The sequence below is a fragment of the Malaclemys terrapin genome, chromosome 1 (assembly GCF_027887155.1).
Source record: "Malaclemys terrapin pileata isolate rMalTer1 chromosome 1, rMalTer1.hap1, whole genome shotgun sequence".
NCBI lineage: Eukaryota > Metazoa > Chordata > Testudines > Emydidae > Malaclemys > Malaclemys terrapin.
Genome location: NC_071505.1, coordinates 232,762,520 through 232,785,589, shown reverse-complemented (window position 1 = coordinate 232,785,589; position 23,070 = coordinate 232,762,520). Strand labels below are relative to the sequence as shown.

Below are 23,070 nucleotides of genomic sequence, written 5' to 3'. Positions count from 1 at the left end.
AGAATTTCTATTGCTATTGCCTCAGTTAATGTCACTCTTGTGTAATTACTACAGTGAAGCCTACGTAAAATGAACAAACCTGTTAAATGTACATGCTCTGTCTACCTAACCAAATGGATATAGAACAAAGCCTTTGTAAACAAATGGCTGATTGTGATGGGGAATAAGATATCATCCAGAAGTTGGTGAGAGGACTCTCCTTCTTGCTAGAAGGACCCTTGCTGCTTGACTTGATTTTAGGGATTCATAGCATTGCAGACTGAGCCAACTGTGGGCAATTAATTAATCCCTACTTAACAGACAATATAAGAGGGATGTGCTGTCAGCCGAAGAGGGATGGATGTATGGGTCAGTCAATTTCTAGAAGGCTACATTTGGGAGGAGAAACAGGGGATCCTTTTCCTCTGGAACATGGCTGAAATGAGCTATTGGGACTTCATACCTTTGCATTGGCCTTAGCTGAAGCAAGCCACAAAGACTGTGCTTTAAACTGTGCTTTGAATGAGGGCAGCCTTACTCAGTTATTTGCATTTGGCTCTTAAAGCGGTATGGTATACTTTACGTGTATTGTTATACGTTACAATAAAGCAAACCACAGAGGTGTTTCACCTTAATATAGATGAGCAGAATCCAATGCTGCTTGGAGTGGTCTGCCACACTGATAACATTTCCAGTGTGGTAAAATGGTTATTTGTCTCTGGTAGACCTCATTGAAAAAAATATGTCAAGTGAATATATACTATGTGTACTGTACAAAATTATCTCTATCAAACAGCACAGCCTCCTTACACAATAGATTAATACAAATTTAAAATAACCCTGTTGAAAGAATTATATTTTGCAGCAATAAGGCACTTCATTGCAGATTGTATCGGTATTTAGAAATCTTCAGTTGGGGCCCAATCCTGACATAATGGGCCTGATCCTCACTCAGGCAACTCTCTCTTTCAAGTCAATGAGAGTCTTACCTGAATAAGGGCTGCATGGGCAGCTCCACTTGTAAGACCATCACATTACTTCTAGTAAAATGTGAAAACCCCTGCACCAGTAACACTGTGGATCTTATCTGATACCCTAGTCCCTAAAAAAAAAAAAAAGGATTTAGTTAGCTGTGTGCGGCCTAAGACAATCCAGTCTCCCTGAAGAGAGGGCCCTGTCTAAAGCCCATTGAAGTCTTTCCAGTCACTCTTATTGGATTCAAATCGGGTTTGGATCAGGCTGGCCCGTGACACATATTCTTCTAATCACCATTAAGGGTTTCTGTAGTTGAATAGGTTTTTGTTTTTCCTTTTGATAATCCTTCCTTGCAATGTGATGCCTGACTTCACCTTTCTAAATATTTTAAGTTCCACAATTGGGAAATAACATGTACAAGTCGTGTAGAATAAATCAAACATATTTTATAGTGTGAGTGACAAAAATCTCTAGAAAAGGTAAAAATAAAAAAATACCCTTTTCTATGATCAGCTAGATGTGATGAAACTGTATTTGTATACCTGCTGTGTAGCACCTATATTTGCTATTTTAAAATGCAAGTATTTAAAATTACATCCATCATCCCTGCTACTCTGACCTTGTCCGGGCCCTCTATACATTTCTTCTCTGGCTTCTCCTCACCTTCTGCACAGGTTTAATCTCCCTGTTCTACTTTCCAAGACCTTTTACAGCCTGGCTTCCACTCACTTCTCTGCTCTTTTATCCTTTTGCTCCCCCTCACACTGATCAAGGTGTTCTACTAGCTGCTTTTCTCTTTCTCTCTCAGGCATTCATCCACACAGCTCCTATTCCTGGAACCCCTTCTCCTGGACTTGGCCCACCATCTGTCCAAGTCCCTTCTTAAAAAGCAATATTTCCAAAATGTCTTTGAACCATAATCCTCTCTGCAGAGGAGTATTAATAATCCCATGGCTGAACGTCATAACCACAAAACAAGTTAAAAAAGATAAATCCAAATGAAACTCATGGAACTAACAGACCGCATCGTGTATTTCACCATTCTTACACACTGCTTAATGTTTCAACTGTCTCTTCCCTTGTTTGTGCAGTGGATTGTCGATATAGATTTTACACTCATTAGGATAAGCATTTAGGGCCTGATTCACTATTGCCCTGTTTCTGGTTTAGTTTCTTACATCAGTGTGATGTAAGTATGATGTGTATGTACAATGCTACCGTTCTGATTTTGCATTGGTGTAATTGATTTCCAAAAGGGTATAGCAATGCCTTTCAGGAATCGGGCCTTTCATACATGTCTGTAGGGCAGAGTTACATTCAATTAATATTTATTAATGTTCATGTATTTTGTATTTTAGAAGACTTTCTAAGCCTACTCTCACCACTATGACATAAATGAAAAAAAAAATCGGACTTGGATTCCTAGCTCACTTAAAATCTTCTGAAAATCCCATGCTTAAAAAACCATTAAGGCTGGGATTGTCAAAGGAGCCAAAGAGTTATACACCCAAATCCCACTGAATTTCAATATTTTTGGTTTCTTAGAAAATCCTGGCCTAAGATAGCAAATGTGGTTATTACTAGAAAAAGAAATACATCCAGAGTGTATATTTGTTTGTTATAGCAATTACTGATTCAGGGTCTGTGTCTCTTTGTTATAGAGAGAATAACTCAGGTGAAAACAGACATCTATGTTACCAGTTTTGGTCCAGTGTCAGACACAGAAATGGTAGGTTATAGCATATGAATCCTAAATCAGTATTATTTCTTTTGTTAAAATAACTGTAAAAATGATTATTTATTTTGAGACACATTATTAACGACTGGTTCTTTATGTCAGGAATACACGATTGATGTTTTTTTCCGACAAAGCTGGAAAGATGAAAGACTTCGATTCAAAGGACCGATGCAACGCCTCCCTCTTAACAATCTGCTTGCCAGCAAGATCTGGACCCCAGACACTTTCTTCCATAATGGTAAAAAATCTATAGCTCACAACATGACAACACCGAACAAACTTCTACGCCTTGAAGATGATGGCACTCTACTCTATACCATGAGGTAAAGACTTTTCTGATTTCTTTTTATTCTGACTCCCTAGTAGGTTTACAATTACTTACTTGGAATGTCAGATTTTTCTCACAATAGAATAAATAAAGTAGACTTTTTGCACATTTTTATGAGAATATCAAGAGAAAATGGAAAGCATAATCACTGCCTACAACTACTAATTAATTTGCAGCTTCTGAACAATGCTAATGCTGACATATTTTCTTTGGTGAAATGGAATGCATATTCTCTGTGGAGTAGATGATTCAGTCCTACTGTTTTATGTAGGTCTGTACTCTCCTATTATTTTTGATTTCAACTGCTCTGCTGATGTGATGTGAGAGAGCTGTCTTTACGGCCAGAAAGATAAATCTGTCTCTGGTATAGTACATCTTGAACTCTTAAAGCTTCTGTTTGTTTCTAGTTCTAATTTAGCTAAAGGACAAGCCATCACTGGAATAAAGCCTTGCAGGCAGCAGATAGGGCATTACAAAGCTATTTAACAAGTGCACTTTTAAGACAAAGCTGGTACATTTTTTAGTCTTTGAGAATCAGATCTGTGTCTGAACTTTTCAAGGCCCTGCTTCTTATCTGATCTGATGATATTATGAAGCCTCATCAATTCTTAACCTAGATATTATATCAGTGATGTTAAAGCATGACCTGATTTTTTTCAAATTCTCCTGGAACAACTCCTACATTATTGGAGCCTGCTTTGTTCATTATAAGTAATTCATCTGCAGTAATTAAGACTGCTTTGTATCTGTTATAGGGCTTTCATTGAGAGTGTAGTCATATGGACAGCACTTAAAAAGAGATTAAAAAAAATAGAGAAGAAAGTGTTTATCCTAAGCTTATCACATGAATATCTGCCAAATCTAAGCAACGCCTAAATCCCTGCTTCATAACTCTTCTTTGAAAAGAACGGAAAGATCTAGAAATGACTAGGAATTTAAAAAGAAAAAGAAAAAAGACTTTGTACTGAAATAAAGGTATTTTAAACAAAACAGCACAACTAAATAACCAATCCCATAGAGACACTGTGGTTCGGTAACTCCCCAGACTTTCTCTATTCCTCATTGTTGTTCTTTTTCACATGGATTGTCATTGTAGTGATCTCAATGGGATGTCCTGAAACAAACTGGGGGACATTAAAAACAACAAACAGTGTGTGTATTTGTGTTTACAATAGTTGCAAAAGAAATCCAAGTTTCCAAACTGTATTAAAGGGGCAGTAATTCTGTAATTCTGGTTTCACTGACACTGAGATTACCCTGGTGGAACTCCACTGACTGCCGTGCACTTGCTCCTAATAGACACCGGTGTATATAAAGTCAGAGTCAAGCTTACGGTCTACATGGAGCCAAGCTAGGTACCTTCTGTTGCGTGGCAGAAAATCACAAGTTTACAGCTAGCATGTGGTACTTGAGAGAGCATTTGTTTTACAACATTTAGGACATTGAGTTAACTCTTTCTGACTGCTTCAGTTCAGACAGCAAGTTAAGACTACCTGGATTGCCAGTCACCACATAGTTTTCTTCCAGGCTACAGAAAAGCCCACAAAGTCCATGTAGCTCAACAATGTAAAATAATTTCTGATGTTATGGGGAAAGAGGGAAGGAAGGAGCAGAAATAATTTTACCATATATATCATAATAGGGAATGGAATCCATCTCTTTTTAAACAGCCTACTTTCAACTTGATGATAATTTTAAAATTTCAAATAAAACAGTCGTGTCATCCTATTGTATGTGGCATCCTACTGAATTCTAGGCCAGGAGAGTGTCTGTGTAATACATAATCAGATCAAGATGTCTCTAAGGCACTGTGCTACATTAAGAGTGTCAACTCTTTCATAATTGGGCATTTCTGAGGTAGATTTCAATGGTAGAAATAATATGTAGTAGCTAATCCCTAAAGAAATGACTAATAGCTATAAAATGTCAAATTTCAAAAGTGTGACAAGGAGAAAGCACAATGTGTGTCAGTGGGTAAAGTTACACCCAACCCAGAGCTCTTAACTCATTGTGGGCATTGGCAGAGAACTCTCCATAGAGAAATTTCCATTTTTAAACAACAAAGGGTCTGAACTTCTCATGGGAAATTTGCCCGGAACTTATTGCAAAATGCTAAAGATGCACCTGTTTCCATGATCTCATGGAAAGGGCCACCTGCTTCAATACAGGAGGGGGAAAAAACCCATTGACGACACAGTCCTAGCTGTCACTTACTACCCCACACTGGAACCCATATGAGGTATCATCAAACCATTAAAACCCACATTCGATGGGGATCACATGCTGAAAGAAATCTTTCCTGAACCCCCTCTTCTGGCCTTCAAACAAACCCTCCAATGTCACCAAGCTCTTTATCAAAAGTGAGCTTCCTACAGACCAAGACACACCAACTCAAAGCGGCACCAGACCCTGCCAGAACAACAGATGCAGAACCTGCAGACATATCTCCACTGCTACAATGATCAATACTCCCACAACACACCTTTCAAGATTCATGGGTCATACACATGCCTATCACAACATATGGTGTACCTCATCTAGTGCACTAAATACCCCAATAACAACTATGTTGGCGAAACAAGACAATCACTTCACTCTCGAGTGAACTCACACAGAAGAATGATAAATGACAAAAAAAACCCTATCAAATGTGGGTGAACACTTTTCACAAAGTGATCACTCTGTATCTGACCTCTCAGTCCTCGTCCTCAAAGGACACCTGCAGAACAACTACAAAAGGTGACCCTGGGCACTTAAATTCATAACTCTGCTAGACACCAACAGGGACACTGATTTTATGGTTCATTATAACAGTTTGTAACACACCACACTGCCTGCTACTCCTAATTATCTACTTCAACCACCTTATGCATACCAATCTAATCGTCAATTGCTCATTTCTTTTAAAGTGACTGCCTACCACATGTGTTATCCCATGGCATATGCTTAACAACCTGTCCCTAGCTCAGACACTCTGATTTTCTTCCCCAGACCTGAAGAAGAGCTCTCTGTAGCTCAAAAGCTTGGACCTTGCACTAACAGAAGTTGGTCCAATAAAAAATATTACCTCATCTACCTTGTCTCTATGGCTAGGTCTACACAGCAACTAGACACCTGTGGCTCGTCTATGCCAGCTGACTTGGGCTTGTGGGGTTCATGCTGCGGAATTGTTTCATTGCTATGTAGACTTCGGGACTTGAGCTGGAGCCTGGGCTCTGGGACCCTCCCACATAACAGGGTCCCAGAGCTGGGCTCCAACCTGAGCCAAGACATTTATACAGCAATGAAAGAAGCTCTGCAGCCCAAGCCCCAAAAGCCAGAGTCAGCTGGCGCAGGCCAGCCGCAGGTTTTTCTTTGCTGTGTAGACATAGCTACAGTCAGTTAAAACAAACTGAAGACAAATTGCACCCCAGTGTAACTCCACCACCATTACATCAGGGCTAGATTTAGCCCATAAAGTTCAGAATCAAAGTGCAACCTGGGAAGCTTCTTATTGGCATAATCACATGAAAGACCTGGAGTCCATTCTAAAGGGATCAGCAAAAAGAAACCGGAAGCCAGATGCACCCCTCTGCTTCTATAGTCGGGGAAGCATGAATCTGTGGATCTAGGCTAAGGAGTGAGTTCTTGCTCTGTGGCTTCTCTTCAGGGTCCTGGGTCTGGGAATCCAGAAAGAAGGGAGGGATGCAGGGTTGAAGTGATGGCTACATCCCCACCAAAAACCTCAGGTGGGAAAATAAAATAGAGTCAGGGTAGTGGAGAGGAAGGACACAGCTCCTTTCTCACTGCTAAAAGCAGAAGGAAGCTTCCCCTCCCTACCCTGGCTTTGTTAAGCATCAGTTCCTTGCCTCCAGCTGGCCTGGTGAGGACTCCCCTTCCTGTTTTATAGTCTGCTGTAACCACTGCAGAATCTTTTGTGAATACCAGCATAAGATAAATGGTGCGTCAGCGTTAACTAGCATAAGTCTCCTCCTAGACACCGTAAATCCCTCTCCCCACCACTCTCATGGTCTAGGGGTGTCACAGTGGCCAATCAGGGGCCTATCAGCAGTGTGGAGGCACAAGGCCTCAGCATGAGGATATGCCTTGCTTCTTGTGGCCTCCACCAGATGTTCTTGCTGGTCTGTGAATTTTTGGGACAACCCCCTGCCAACGTGGGGGGCTTTTCCCATCCATCTCTGAGGAAGAATTGGGAGGAAATGTATGGAGTTTCCCAGCCTGCATGCAGCAATAATCTGTATATGGGGAGAATCGGGACCTGTGCCATGGCTGGAGATATCTGAATTACTTTCATAGCCTTCTGCTTGGGCTGTCTGAATCATTACCCAAGAGGAGGAGGAGGAACAGAGCAGTGTGAGCAATGCCCTGCAATCTCTTTTGAATTCCAAATGTATAGTATTTAATCAGGTTAGCAAGAGACTATGGAAAAGTCTTATTGGCTAGGATTTTCACAGAATAGTTATTTGAAAGATGGAACAAAGCAAGTGATAAAGACCTATGTGTTGAGAAAAAGAGACCCACACATGTTATGGACTAGCTTATAAAAAAAAACCCTAAACAGAACACAACAAGGAATATCATAAATGTGAGCGAAACAGGTAAACCCTGAAAGTGTGAGAACTTTAGAATGTGAATCAAAATACGAGGAGAAAAAACTCTACTAGATTATAACCTGAAGTTGTGCCACTGTACAAACAGATATGATGCTTTATTTTAATAGCCTATACACAGTAATAGGATCACATGCAAAATAGTACTCACCCAGTCACTTCTATTTAAATGAAAAGCAGTTTTATGATAATTTTGGTTTCAAACTTTCTGCTTTAGAATATTTGAAGAAATATATTTTCATTATGATGAAAAAACATTGTTTGAATTTTGCATTTTATATTGAATTTTATATTGTCTAGGACAGAAATAAAGGAACTATTTTAAGTCTTTTTGCCAGTGAAGTATTAAAAAGATGCTTCTATGCATGCATGTTATCAAAGTCCCTCTACATCACAATAAAACCAAAATTTACCATATAGACTGATTTCACAGAACAATTACTTTACAGCAGTGTTCTATGAGGTAAAAACCAGAAAGCTGATTTTCATTTGTTTAGTCTTATTTGCTTTTTTTGCTAATAAGGTTTATACTGTACAAACCCAGGTCATGTAATTAATTTGCAAATTCTATTCCTACCCATAGAGGGGAGTATTGTCTTTATCTGCGTTTCTGAAGTGTCTATTTTTAATATGAGCAATGGACTTACATATGCTAACAAAGGAATCTCTTCTTCAGTTGGTCTACATAGTGATTTCATAACTTTGTGAAGGCAGGAAAAAAGTTCAAGATTTTTTTACTGTTAATTTAAAAAAATCTAGTATATCTCATTATACCAGAACTAAAAGCACAAGGCAACTATGTGAAAATACATTTGTGAAGCTCACTTGTTACATAAAGCTTTTGAAAAATGAGGGCAGCAGATAAGAAATCTTTGTTCCTGCTAAAGAGAATCAAAACAGCTAAGTGAACTGGTTATTTTATATTTATTTTTATTTTTTGCAATTGGAATGGAGTATAAAGGAAGAGGAGCACTGGTAAACTTTCAGTGTTAAACCTCTATAACAGTGGTTCCCAAACTGGGGTTCGTGAACCCCTGGGGGTTCACAAAATGTTATAGGGGGTTCTCGGGAAAAAATTCCCTAATGGCGGACAGAGCTGTCCCTAGGGACCTCAGGCAGCACGGGGCCAGCAGCCTGGAGCCCCTGGACTTCCAAGAGCGAAGCAGATCAAAGCAAGCCTATCTATTACACTGAGGAGATTTAAACTTCAAGACTCCTTATAAGAAAAGGAAAGGAGGGTGGATATTTTTTGCTGTTTTTAAAATGAAATAGGCAGCTAGTATTGTTTTTAAAATTATTATGAAGAACAAGTTTAAGCTTTGTTGTAACGTGTGTTGTTTGCCTGGACTGCTCAAGACCTGAATGCTTGTGTAGGAGGAACTCTTTGAGTTGACTTCTTAAATACCTTCCTGCTGTTTCACATCTGATACTCCTTGATGAAACATAGGAGCCTTGTCTTATAACAGGCTTATTCAAAGTGATACAAGCTACGAAAGTGAGATCTTGGAGTGTTGTAGTTTTCATAATGTAATAAAAATACTGTAATGATAGATAATAATTAATAATAAATAGTATGTAATAAGCATGTCATAAAAACAAATTGTGTATTTCCAAGATCACTGCTTTTATAATTTATACTCAGGTAAAGGAGAAAATCCCTGGAAATATTCATTTTTAGGAGGGTGTTTGCGAGACTTGACATTTTCGTGGAAGGGGTTCACAGGTTGTTAAAGTTTGGGAACCACTGCTCTATAATGAAATTGTGGGAGCATTAGTCTGCATTTTTAGCTAAAATGTGTGCAAAAGTAATGTGTGTACCAGAACTGTGTTTTTAACCACAATTTAATTTCTGACCAGCTGTTCTTAGGAAATTATAATCATTTCAAAAACTGCATATCTATCCTTGTACAAATATGAAAATATACAAATATTGGTATTGTTCATGGAGGCCACATAATATTCAGTAATATGGAACATATATAACTGAAATATCCACTTGATGGCAGCATATCCACATTTGTTGTTACCATGTACAGAATGGATACAGTTATCAATGCTCAAAGCATTTTATGTAACATTAAGATCAAATATATTGGTTGCAAATATAATGCTCAGGTACATTTTAGTTTATAATCTACCCTTTCTTGAAATATTTTAATGCAAAGTAAGCATTTGTATATTGTATAGATGTTAGATATTACAATTAATTAATGGGGAGTTATGAAGCTCTTTTCAAGAATCCCCCAGTAAAGGCCAACTTTCTCTTTTGAAAAAAAAAGAGTTCTTTCAGTCAAAAATCTTGGTTGTTTTTCTTTACATATTCATCACAGCAGGACCCATGCCAGATATTGTCAATTCACAGCTGTGGATTTCATTATATGGACCTGACTGTGGAAGTAATTAGCAGACCTGTACTTTAGAAAGACAGGGCCAGTGTTCAGTCAATAATTGGCTAGATTGAATCCCTTTTGTTCAATCAGTTTAGTTTGTTCTCATTTCAGTACAAGAAACTATATTTACATATGTGTTCATATTTATAAGACTGCCTGGCCAGTGCTTTGAAAGCTGTACAGATATTAAAACAAATAAATAAGCAAACAAAACAAAACCAAAACAATTTCAATAAGTCTAAAAATAATTTAATCACATGGATTTCTTCTTTCCCTCCCACTCCCATTGCTTCCCTTTCATTCACTCTCAAGGTTCAATCAACTGCTTCCTCACCGCAGGACAAAACTGATTTTCCTAGGGACCCAATCCTGCAAAGTGCTGAAAAACTCCTGAGATGCTAAGCACTCTAAGCTCCCACTGATCCAATTCAGGGTCTGGCAGACCAAAGGGGAACCAGAGTCAAGAGCCCTTTGACACTAGGGTCCTCCTGTTTAAACCAGGGAGCTATCAGCTCAAGCACCTCAGTTGCTCTCTCGCCTCAAGTGATACCATCACAGTTCTGGAACAAGGTTGTGAACCAGGATCCATTAGTCAAAAACAAACAGCTTGGCTTACACTCAGAAGGAAAATCAGAGCGAAATGTGGTATATAAAGTTTTTACTACAAGACATATCACCTAATAAACAGGCAATTGCATTCTGTACTAGCTGCAATTTCCAAGTGGTTTTTAGATGTAGCTTAAAATAGAGTACAATCTATCCTGTAGATAATAAAAGCATGGAAGACTATGTGGAGATCTGCCTCATAAATAAAGGGTCTTTCACAACAACCTTCTGGTTGAAGAAAGTGATAAAAACAAGCATTTCCTGGACATTCAGGAGAGCCAACAATAGCCTCAGGTTGCCAGTCATGTAGAACATAGCAAGCATACGCCTTCATGAAGGTTGATATAATCTATCATTCCATCTGGTTGTTTCCCCCATTCTGTAAGTCTTATCTGGATTCAGTGTCTATCAGTTAGCTCTCATCCATCAAATCATAGAATTGTAGGATGGAAGGGACCTCAAGAGGTCTTCTAGTCAAGTCCCCTGCACTCAAGGCAGGACTAAGTATTATCTAGACCATCCCTGACAGGTGTTTGTCTAACCTATTCCTAAAAATCCCCAATGACAGAAATTCCACAACCTCCCTAGGCTATTTATTCCAATGCTTAACCACCCTGACAGTTAGGAGGTTTTTCCTAATGTCAAACCTAAATCACCCTTGCTGCAATTTAAGCCCATTGCTTCTTGTCCTATCCTCAGAGGTTAAAGAGAACAATTTACCTCCCTCCTCCTTGTAACAACCTTTTATGTACCTGAAAACTGTTATCATGTCCCACATCAGTTTTCTCTTCTCGAGACTAAACAAACCCAGTCTTTTCCATTGTTTCTCATAGGTCATGTTTTCTAGACCTTTAATCATTTTTGTTGCTCTTCTTGGACTTTCTCCAATTTGTCCACATCTTTCCTGAAATGTGGTGCCCAGAACTGGACACAATACTCCACTTGAGGCCTAATCAGCACAGAGTAGAGCAGAAGAATTACTTCTCATGTCTTGCTTACAACACTCCCACAGGTGTTCTCAAACCCTTCAGGGGGCCGTGAGATTATTACATGGGGAGAGGGGTCGCAAGCTGTCAGCCCCCATCCCAGACCCTGTTTCACCTCCAGCATTTATAATAGTGCTAAATATAAAAAAGTGTTTTTAATTTATAAGGGGGGAGTCACACTCAGAGGCTAGCTGTGTGAAAAGGGGTCGCCAGTACAAAAGTTTGAGAACCACAGTGCTAATACATCCCAGAATGGTTTGCTTTTTTTGCAAGTGATACATTGTTGACTCATATTTAGCTTGTGATCCACTATCACCCACTGAGCCCTTTCCGCAGTACTCCTGCCTAGGCAGTTATTTCCCATTTTGTATGTGTGCAACTGATTATTTCTTCCTAAGTGGAGTACTTTGCATTTCTCCTTATTGAATTTCATCCTATTTACTTCAGACCCATTTCTCCAGTTTGTCCAGATCATTTCCAATTTTAATCCTATCCTCTAAAGCACTTGCAACCCCTCCCAGCTTGGTATCATCCACAAACTTTATATGTGTACTCTCTATGTCATTATCTAAATGATTGATGAAGATATTGAACAGAACTGAACCCAGAACTGATCCCTGCAGAACCCCACTCGATATGCCCTTCCATCTTGACTATGACTCAGAAAGAAACTTTGTTTCTTCATCATTTGTTATAAAAGTTTCCCAAGACATAACAGATACTCACCTTATTCATCAGATATCTTTTTAGATCAAGGTTAAGTGGGTACTGCAGTGAATGTAGCAATTTATACATACCACAAAATGGCTTTCGTTATCATGTTTATCCACAAAAGCATCTAATGAGAGCATATTGCAGATTACTAAATCATATGGATCATTGTACTTACTTTGTGAAAGAAGAGCAGTAACAGAATCAGGTATCTGTCATGAATATAATGAAACAGTGTTATTCTGTTTTCTTTATTACATCTTTAATCTTTAGTATTCCCTGGAGGGATTTTCCCCCTCCCTGTGGTTCTGAGGAGACAATTTTCCCAGCTGTCCCTTAAAAATAAAACGAACCCCAGTCCATACTCTACAGAGTCCAAACTCACCACTTTCCTAGGGTTTGGCTTCACTGGTTGGGGGGAGATGAAGAAATCAGTTCTAAGGTTAATTTTAAAAGTTTAGCTCAAACCTGTTCCCCGATTTTCCTCCTAAAGTTCCTTTCACAGACTGCTCTACCAATACCTAAAATCTGTCCCCTTGGAGATCCACACCCATGGCTTTTTTCCCTATGTGGTGTAATGAGTGAGCCAGCAAAGTCCACTTGACCCTTTCCAAGCAGGATCAATAGCTGCAAAAATGGGGGTGAGATGAGTTTCAAGCAAACACTGCCAGCCTAGTTTAACAAAGAATGGCAACTGGCCTTAAAGAGTGGGGAGGCAGTTTTGAAACCCTGTGCCTGCTACTTTCCAGTTTGGAGGCTGCTGGCTGGTATAAGAGGTTCCTGCCACCATCTGCACCGCCTTGGTGCAGGTGGCTGCCTTCCCATACTTGCATTTCTCATGGCTGGCAGCTGCAGGTGCCATTCTGGAAGGTGTTTTTGAAAGGGCAAGGCAGCAGGCACATACTTTCCCAGGAACCTTCAATTGCTTTTCTCACTCTTTAGCAGCAGCAGCAGCTCCCTGCAGAGAGGGTAGCTATTTGATAGCTTTCCTCAACTTCTGGTTGTCTTCTTTCCTCTCTAGCATACTCTGTGGCTCCTCCTCTCCCTTCTCAGTCAACCAGAGATAGGAAGTTGGGAATCTCTTGTAGCATGACTGCTCCCTATGGCAGTGATGGCTCTCTCAGGACTTCCTGAACTCCTGGGTCCCAAGCACCTTCTGGAGCCCACTCTGAATGTAGGATGTGGATCTATATGGTCCCAAAGATCTGCCCTTAATCGCTCATTGCATCTGTGACTTGAAAATAGTTCATTCCCAGTACAGTGAAAACTGTTCAGCTACACAAAAGTATCTGCTGAATTTTAGCAAAGGATTAATGCTTAATTCTCAATGCTCAAAAGGTGAATTTTTCTCTCGTGACTTTTCCTGACTTTGTGAAATCTTGCAGTTTGAATCACTATGTATGTATTTGTGTTAGTTGTAGAATATGTTTTGCTGGAATTTAACCCCCTAGAAACCCCCTGTAAGATGGGTTACATCCTCTGTTTAGTTGCTTAACATTTGTGCAGCACTTTGAACATGTAAAACACCATAAAACTACTAAGGATTAGGTGGTAACACAACAGCAGCTATTGCTGAAGTTTCTTACACACACTGGGTGAAATCTTTGCTCCATTGAAGGCATCCTTCCATTCTAAAGGGTTTGGGGTTTTTTTTCAGTTGCTTACAACTTTGTCAAACTTTCACTTTTTGGACAGAAATGTTCCATGTCTGGTCAAGGCCCAAGAGTTATTTTTATTTATCAAAAATTTGAGTAAAAATAATTCAGTGGGCTTTTGAGTACAAAGGCAGTAAAACAAAACAACCCCCCCCCCCCCCGCAAAGCCACACGCTTGCTCTCATAATATTTTTTAGAACTTTATTTTTAATAATTCCTGTGCCTCAGCACAACCAGGGAGAAGTTTTAGTTGGGGACAGTCCCTAGGTCAGATATGTGTTTTGTTGGACCCATCAAAATCTAATTTGAATGGACTGTATTCTAAAGGTTTAACAAAACCCTGTTCCATTCATGCACACAAAAGGCCTATTTTTCCTCTCCCTTACACAATTGTAAACCAGGAGTAACTCCATTGTAGTGAACTGTGTAAAACTGGTGTGTGTGAAAGGATATTCAAAAGTTCTTTAATAATGACCAACCAGTGTTCTACTAGCACTGTGCATGCATGCATATCTAAGCTGAGTGGAATTTTTGTTCGTTGAAGGTGTGTGTCTGGAAGGAGACAGGACTTCAGCTGTGTCCTGCTTCTTTCCAGGTGATGTTTAAAGGTGAAGACCAAGTATAAATTTGTCTGCCACTTCTGGGTATGGAACATCGGTGCATTCTGCACATTCCTGTCATCTTCTGTCCCTGCCCTATTTGCAATGCGTTTCCAGAAGCAAGTGTGGGTGTATCCCCACCAACTTCTCTACAGAATTGACAGAGATGGCTGCCATGCTGCTTTCTGTAGAAATAAATTGGTTTGAGTTACAAGTGCATTTTGTGAGCCAATCTTTTTTGGACCCTCATATTTTAGTGAAGAGCTAATATTTGAGGGCACCAGGACAATGCAAAACAATATGGTGAAAATGCATGATATTTCAAAGCCATTGCTCATCCATATTGCCCAGCCCTATTATGCACCAATAATATGTTGTAATGAATGGTATAAAGTACCCAGTAAAGGATAATGATTTTGTAACAGGTTGTTTATGACATCATCCATTAAGCATTTTAAAATTTAAAATGTACTAGCTATGCAATGTTATGAATAACACATCTGAGAATAAATTATTGGGATATTTCCGTGTATTGTTTAGGGACAGTCTGGCACAGAACTTTTGTACAAATGCACAGAAGATGCATAGCACCTCACACTGCATGTGAGGGTCAGGGATGGTTACAGTCCCTGGGTACAGGGACTTCTTCCTTCCTTGAACCCTTAGAGGTCCACATAGCCCCCAAGGGAGGAGATGAGACTATGGCCCTAATGGTGCCTTCCACCACTCAAACATTAGGGATAGCAGATTGCACCATGCACTACCCTAAAAGACAGAGCAGTTTGCGCACTGCCTACTCGGATAAGAAAGCTTGGTGAGGGATTATGCCTGGCCCGGGGGCTGTGCAGCTCCACATAGCCCCAATGTAAGGCTGTGCCCTAAAGGCACAATCAAACCCTTTGAAATTAAATTACATATAAATGTCACCTTTTCATTTAAAGAGATTTGGAGGATTTTAATTCCAATCAACTTCATTGAGTGGCTGGTGTTTTCCTCTGAAACTGAAGGAAAGTACACATCCAGCAGCACTGATTTGACACAGAAACTGTTAGTAGGAGGAACTGGAGAAGTTCTGTGCACTGGGCATTCAGGGCTCTACCCTGCAAGCTGCTGAGCGCTCTGGCCCTAATAGTGGTTTGTGGGTTCAGGGAGAGCGTGCTCAGCACCTTACAGGATCCAGGCCTCAAGCAGTTATTTTAAGGCCAGCACAAGAAGTCAGTTTCTAATATGAAATTCTCTTGCAGTTTCACTAAGTGGTGCCCAAGTTCTAATACCATACATGGATCAGAGTCCAATGTGTCTTTCCTTAAAAATATAGATATGTAGGGGTCGTGTCGTCTCTTTTTTATTTAATGTAAATGTTATTTTAGAGGAGAGGTAGCATGTGCTGCTGGATACAGCATTGTGCTTGAAGTGCAGGGAGCTGAGGTCTATTCCCAGCTCTGCCCCTGATCCCTGTTGTTTGATAAGGGATGAGTCCTTGTCACCCTGTGCCTCAGTTTCCCTATCTGTAGACATGGCAGAATTTGATTTTTTTTTAAATAAGTTTGACAGAGATCAGTTTATTTTGAAGCATTTATTTTCCAATTTTTAATCGATTTAAAATTTCACAGTTGTGGGAAATTATGGTGGGGTGTCACAAAACGTGTGGGTGGGTGGAGGGAAGAAAATAATTAATGACCGTAGATGTTGCGATTCAAAAAGTTGAAGTTTGATAACTGTTAAAAACACAAATTGTCAACATAAATATCCTTAAATCAACCTCTAATAAGTTCTCAAGCAACATTTTTCTTACTATCTGGAAATTTCAATGGAAATATTTGTCAGTTTGTGTGTGTACCGTGAAATCAACTTCTACTGATAAAAATCTAATCCTGACAAGCCTACCTAGCTCTAAAATGGAAATAATGATACCTACCATCCTTTGAACTCTATAGATGAAAAGTGTTCTAAATAAAAAGACAGATGGGAACTGAAATAAGTCGATCGGGTATATTACAACATTTGGAGTAAGGTGCTGTCCTATGAACACATCAAAGAAATTTCATGTGTGGAAGTTCTTGCTTGACATAGAGAACAAAACATGTGGAAGGGAGGCCACTTTTATTGTTATCCATCCCTGTGGCATGTTATTTTGAATGACTTTTTAAAAGGAAGAGAGAGAGAAGTACTGGACTGGAGCCTGGATACAGCTACTGCCAAGACTGATGTCCTAGCAGCCAACCTCTGCATACATTAATTGCTCCTCTTGAATGGCTATTCAGCTACATCCACTCCTGCTGGTGCAGCAGATTGAAGTTGTAACCAAGTGGGATTTGCCCTTGCAGAAAGGCTGGCAGTGTTTGCATCTCTCTCCTTCTCTGAGGTAGCCACTGGGCTAAGAAGAGATCTAGTTCTAGGCTGCGTGGAAGGTGAGGCAAGACAAAGGTTAGGTGAGTCAGCAAGTCTGGACTGTGCCAGACAGCTCTGGGTCCCTTGTAAGTTGGGAGTGTGGCAGGCAACTTTCCCACTACTGCTCCTCCCACCCTGTAGACTTTAGGTCACTGGGACCCAACAGGTTTGGGTTAAATGTATGGAATTTGCCAAAACACAGGACTGACTACAGCTCACTTGCTGTAGATATTACAGTTACAATTACAGACCCAGATAGAGAGGTTTATTAGAAACAGAGTGAATATATGGGCCTGACCACTTATCAGGAGAACACATTTTATTGCCTATGGGGATGTGGTATGTTCTGTTGCTGTGGGTGCATGATTCTCTTTGGAGATAATAATGGTTCTATGTGTGATGGTTATAGAATTACAATTGCAGAACAGGTGGGGAGAAAATGCTTTTGTTGAAACTCACTCAGTACAACATCTAGCTTGACCCAGAGCCTGCAGAGGCTATATTGCTTCTGGAGTCTTGCATAGAAGCTATCTGGATTCTAACTGTGAAGAGATGCAAGAGAAAGAGGAAGGAGAGTTACCAAGAGAAGAAAGTCAATTTGTTGGAGGTTTGAGTCCAAAACTTGTGAGTATGGGAAAGCTGGGGTCCTTCTTATACAGGCCCCACTCCCACAAAGTACATCCATGCTTAATGTTCAAAATGTGCTTAAACATTTTGCTGGATGGGTTGATAGCTGTTGAAAGTAGCCGTACCCTCAAAACCATGTTACCGTCCCCTCTATTTTGTTTTCTGGGTTTTGAGGGTTTTTTTTAACTTCCTTGCTTCAGGGCAGGTGACTCGAACCTCACCTATTGCTCTTTCTTCATCTTAGAAGCAGCATTTCCTGTCTGTGATTGGGAAATGGTGTATCATTTCTATCAAGCTGGATTTTCTCTCTCACTTTACTGCTGTTGTTACCTTTCCATCTCTATTATGTATAGAGCCCTACCAAATTTATGGTCCATTTTGGTCAATTTCATGGTCATAGGATTTTAAAAATCATAAATGTCATGATTTCCGCTATTTACATTTGAAATTTCACAGTGTTGTAATTGTAGGTGTCCTGAGCCAAAAAGGAGTTGTGATGGAGTCGCAAGGTCATTGTAGGTGGAGTTGTGGTACTGCTACCCTTACTTCTGTGGTGATTCTGGTGGCGGCGCTGCCTTCAGAGTATCTGGGGAATGGTGGCTGCTGGCAGAGAACCCAGCTATGAAGGCAGAGCACAGAAGTAAGGATGGCATGGTATGGTATTGTCACCCTTACTTCTGCGCTGCTGCCTGCAGAGCTGGGCCCTCAATCAGCAGCCACCACTCTTTGGCCACCCAGCTCTGCAGGTAACATCACAGAAGTGAGGGTGGCATGATGTGGCACTGCCATCAGAGCTGGGTGCCCTGCTAACAGCTGGTGCTCTCCAGCTGCCCAGATCTGAAGGCAGCGCTGAAGTAAGAGTAACAATACCACAACCCCCATAAAATGACCTTGTGAGCCCCTGCAACTTCCATTTGGGTCCGGACCCCCAATTTGAGAAACACTGGTCTCCCCCGTGAAATCTGTATAGTATAGGGTAAAAGCACACAAAAGACCAGATTTCACGGGGGAGACCAGAGTTCATGGTCTGTGACATTTTTTTCATGGCCATGAATTTGGTAGGGCCCTAATTATGTGTCCCCACTGTTTTCTGTCTTTTCTTCCCCTTGCACACCTGTTCCTCTTCTCCCCCACATTACCATTCTCCTCATCCTACACGGTCTCAGTCCTCTCACAGTACCAACGCAATGGATGGGTCAGAGAGTGTTAATCTTCTTTTATCCTAATCCCCTTGACCTCTCCACCTCCAAAAAGCTGTTGCAGAAACTACAGCTCTAGAACCTTCAGGCAGTGGTACATAGGCTGGTAGTGTGATTGTTTCCCCAAAAACTAGTCAGATATATGGACCACTCTGGTAATGCACTAGCGTATTGTATTGAAGGGGGCTGGCTGAACAAAAGGCCATGTGTATGACTTTGTGAAGGCTAAAACTATAACAGGGTTAAAAAAAGAACTAGATAAATTCATGGAGGATAGGCCCATCAATGGCTATTATCCAAGGTGATCACAGATACAACCAGATGCTCTGAGTGTTGCTAGCCTCTGTTTGCCTGAAGCTGGGCTGGATGACACGGGATGGATCACTTGATGATCCCCTTTCTGTTCATTGTCTCTGAAGCATCTGGCACCCACCACTGTCAGAGACAGGATATGGGGCAAGATGGACCATTGGTCTGACCCAGTATGGGCATTCTTATCACTGCAGTACTTTATTCTCCCTGTGGAGAGAAGGCTATGTATCCAGAATATGCACTTCAGCATGGTGATATGAAGCATTTAGTGCATAGTCAGGCAGTGTGGCTGCATGAACATGGTCTCATGACAGGAAAGTGTTCTTTTGTATTTCAAGGAGCTATTTGCTCAGCCACAGATTTGATCTAAGGAAAGAGGTTTCTCACTGAGCTACCAGAGCTGTGCTCCACAGGCTTCAGCATGGTACAGAGATAAAAACATGGTGCCTCTGACCTACAGAATCTGAAAATGGAATGTCTGCATAACAGTCTTGAGTTTTATTCCAACGTAGGAGAGCATGTGGACATTCCTAATATGAAGCAGAGAGCTGAATCCTGCTTTTCTTACCCATATTTTTAAATACTTCTATTCTGGTAGCTTCTAAAGGGTTGGCTATAAATGTAATATCAAAACTGGTTTTCAGTGGAAATCTAGGTTTTTGCTTTAACTTGGTGAAAAATTGAAATTTTCCTCAGAAACCAAACATCCAAAACCCCAGATATTTTGATTTGGCTATGCTGCTGCAATGCCTCCTGGGAATTGTCATTTAGCTGCAATTTAAAGACACAAACAGACCAAGGGCATGGGCTACTACATACTAGTTCTCTCACATGCAAATAGTACCAGTGATTTCATTGGGATTCCTTACATAGATAAAGACTGCTCATCTGAATAAAAGTTAAAAGATCAAGCCCATGTCACAAGCACTTATCCATATTATATATCACATCCCATGTAACCAGAGAATTGCTCTGATTTCACAGAAGTCCCATGTAAAGTATGTTTATGTAAGCACTCAGATACCATAGTGAAGGGCCTGCATAGTGCTGAGTAAAATGAAGATTTTGTTTCTTTTTTCTTCTCACAGATTGACCATTTCTGCTGAATGCCCCATGCAGCTCGAAGACTTCCCCATGGATGCACATGCTTGCCCGCTAAAATTTGGAAGCTGTAAGTTCCTGTCACAATTAAGAATATTGAATATAGTTTTGATTTGGCTTGTCATTTTCAGCCAGTACAGTTTGTGTGCATCTTTCACTAGATATGGTTAATCTGATCCCACTCAATCTTCCCCCCAAGCTCTTAATCTCCAATAGATGGCAAACTATGTGTAGCACTGCTACTTTCCAGATCATGTATCCCTCTTGGCAACCTGTGTGTCACAAGGATGACAGGTACTGGGGGTATTTTAACAATGCCTATTCAGTACTAGATGCAACCAAATCACTTTTTTAATAATTGAGGTTTTTACATGTATGGAAAAGTGGAACTTTCAGTGTCAACTGTGCTCTTACAGGGTTTCCACATGTACTATTTGGTCATTTTCTATTGACTACAAATATACAGTACAGATATCTAGAGGTTAGCAAAACAGGAAAATCTGCCCATCTTGTCTTTGATAAATCTAGTCCTATATCTTATTACATGAACCTGCGTACATACACATATAAACATTATACATACACGCACACTACTGTTTGTATCTACAGACACACACATTATCCTCTAAATTGCATGTTGAAGTGCTGATTTTTCTTGATACCCTGAATCTGTAATCTACCATAATGCTGTCCTGCCAGCAGCTTACTTTAAAAATAACCTGAGGGGATTGTATGGCTATATTTAAATACAAAGCTCTTAATTAAAGTACAGACTAGGCTACTAGAGTAGACATTTTTTATTTCAATAATCGAAACGCAGATTCCAGGTGCAACGAAAGTCTCCCAAGGCTTTTGAAGTTACCAGTCAGTGTTTTTAATCGAGTCTCTGGAACAAGTTAACTCCCTCCCCCCATATCACTCCCCCCCATATCTTTTTTTCTAAACATCATATCAATGTAAATTCTCTAATCCTACCAAGATTAATCTTTGCTTTTATCTGCTGTATGTGTGCTTGTTTAATATTGGTTATGCATTGTCTTCTTGTGATCATGTGATAACAAGTAAAAATATTATATACAGTAATGATTACCAAACTTAGTCACTTGATTTCCCTTCCCTTGAAGTGCAAAAAAGACTCAGTTTCATCTGTGTAGACCCAAATGTTTCTTACAGGGTCACTATAGGTTCAAGTGCATCAGTTGAGTGCAATGATGTTAACCTATGACAATATAATTTGAAGTCCTGTCACTCACTTGCATTACAAGATCCTAACTTAAAGGTTTAAGAGCAGACTATCGATTTCACTCCAAACTCATAAAATGTGATATGTGCATTCACATGAAAATATGATTTGTGTGAGAGAAGCTAATTACATGCTGCAATACAAATTTGGAAAGAATTCCACCCTCTAAGTTATTCCCAACATCATGGTATCTAAGCACCCCACAATCTTTATGTATTTATCCTCATAATGCCCCTGTGAGATACGGAAGTGCTACTATCCCCATTGTACAGATGGGGAACTGAGGCATAGAATGTCAAAGTGACTTACCCAAGATAACCAAGGAAATTTGTGATAAAGCAGGGAATTGAACCTACATTTCTCAACTCTTAAACTAGTACCCTAACCACTGGACCATTCTTCCTCTCCCATTAAGGGTTTCAGATGTTTGCTAATGTTTTTTGATATAGTGACAGCTATGGCTTTTAAAGTGAAACCTGGTTAGCTATTAGTTCATAATGTAGAAGTATGCCATTGGGTAGATTTAAGGGCCTTACTGAATTTACAGTAAAGAATCCCTATGTGCATGCTGCAGAGTGTAAGAAGTACCTTTATACTGTAACAAGTATTTAGTTTAGCAGAGGCTCCAATTCAGCAAAGCATTTAAGCATATACTTAAAGATAAGCAAGTGCAGTGCTTAAGTGCTTTGCCAAAGCAGGTCCAATATGATTCAGTTTACTTCCCCTCTTTCCCCTCTCCCCCACCCTGACAGAGGTTCAAAAATGTAAATAAACCCATAAGAAGGCAAGACAAAAAGTTATGCCACTGGTTTGAGTAAAGCCCACAAAACATTTAGAAATAAGTTTTAAAAAATGCACTTGGAGGTTGCACTTATCTAAATGTAAAGTTATATGTCTGATGTGCCAAGAAGTGCAGGGAGTGGTGGGGGGCGAGGGCTTTTGGCAAATAAATAATTTTAAGCTTACAAAGAAAAATAAAAGGTGGCATTATTTATTACTTTTGTGACAAAGGCCACTCTAACTCTTACCACTTGACACATTTAATTTGTCCTCTGCAAGTCATCTTCAACATCCCACTGTGTCTAGGCATTTGGTGTGTGACACAGCTCACTGTTTGAACACACCTGTAATTCCTAGATATATAGGGGCAAGTTATGGGAAGTCTTTTAGCATTCTGAATGTCTTTATTGTAGATGAAACACCACCTAGGCGCTTGTGAGAGCTGTATTGTGATTTAATATGCAAGTGCTTGGAGAAGGGGCAGCCAACAGATCAGGCTTTACTGGGTTAGTCTAGTTGTGTTTTCAAGAAACAAAATATTGTTACCAGTGATAATAAGACAGGTTTGTATTAAGTTATCCTCTTCAAGACTGCTTTACACTTCCACAGGGTCCACAAGGATTTCTTGCTGAGCCTGCTATAAGCAATATACACCCGGTCTGCTTTCCTCTTCATCTTTCCCCTAAAGACATTTTTGAACGACCAGGAGAAGAAGAGCTTGGAATGTAATAGAAGTAAATTTTAAACACCTGAACAACAGAGTAGGTTGAGGAGTTGGGGAAAGAAAGAATGCTTACTAGTCAGAGGGCAGACAAAGTAGCAGGAAAGCAAAATGAAAGA

General features: G+C 40.0%; 1 protein-coding gene across 1 annotated transcript in view; it reads left to right on the top strand.

Moving 5' to 3' along the window:
- Positions 1 to 23,070, top strand: part of GABRA5 (gamma-aminobutyric acid type A receptor subunit alpha5) — an 80,851-nt gene that overhangs the window by 14,483 nt on the left and 43,298 nt on the right. The window contains exons 4-6 of the mRNA XM_054009173.1: positions 2,616 to 2,683; positions 2,795 to 3,015; positions 20,195 to 20,277. Coding sequence (XP_053865148.1) covers positions 2,616 to 2,683; positions 2,795 to 3,015; positions 20,195 to 20,277 — 372 coding nt within the window. The remainder of the gene's footprint in view (positions 1 to 2,615; positions 2,684 to 2,794; positions 3,016 to 20,194; positions 20,278 to 23,070) is intronic.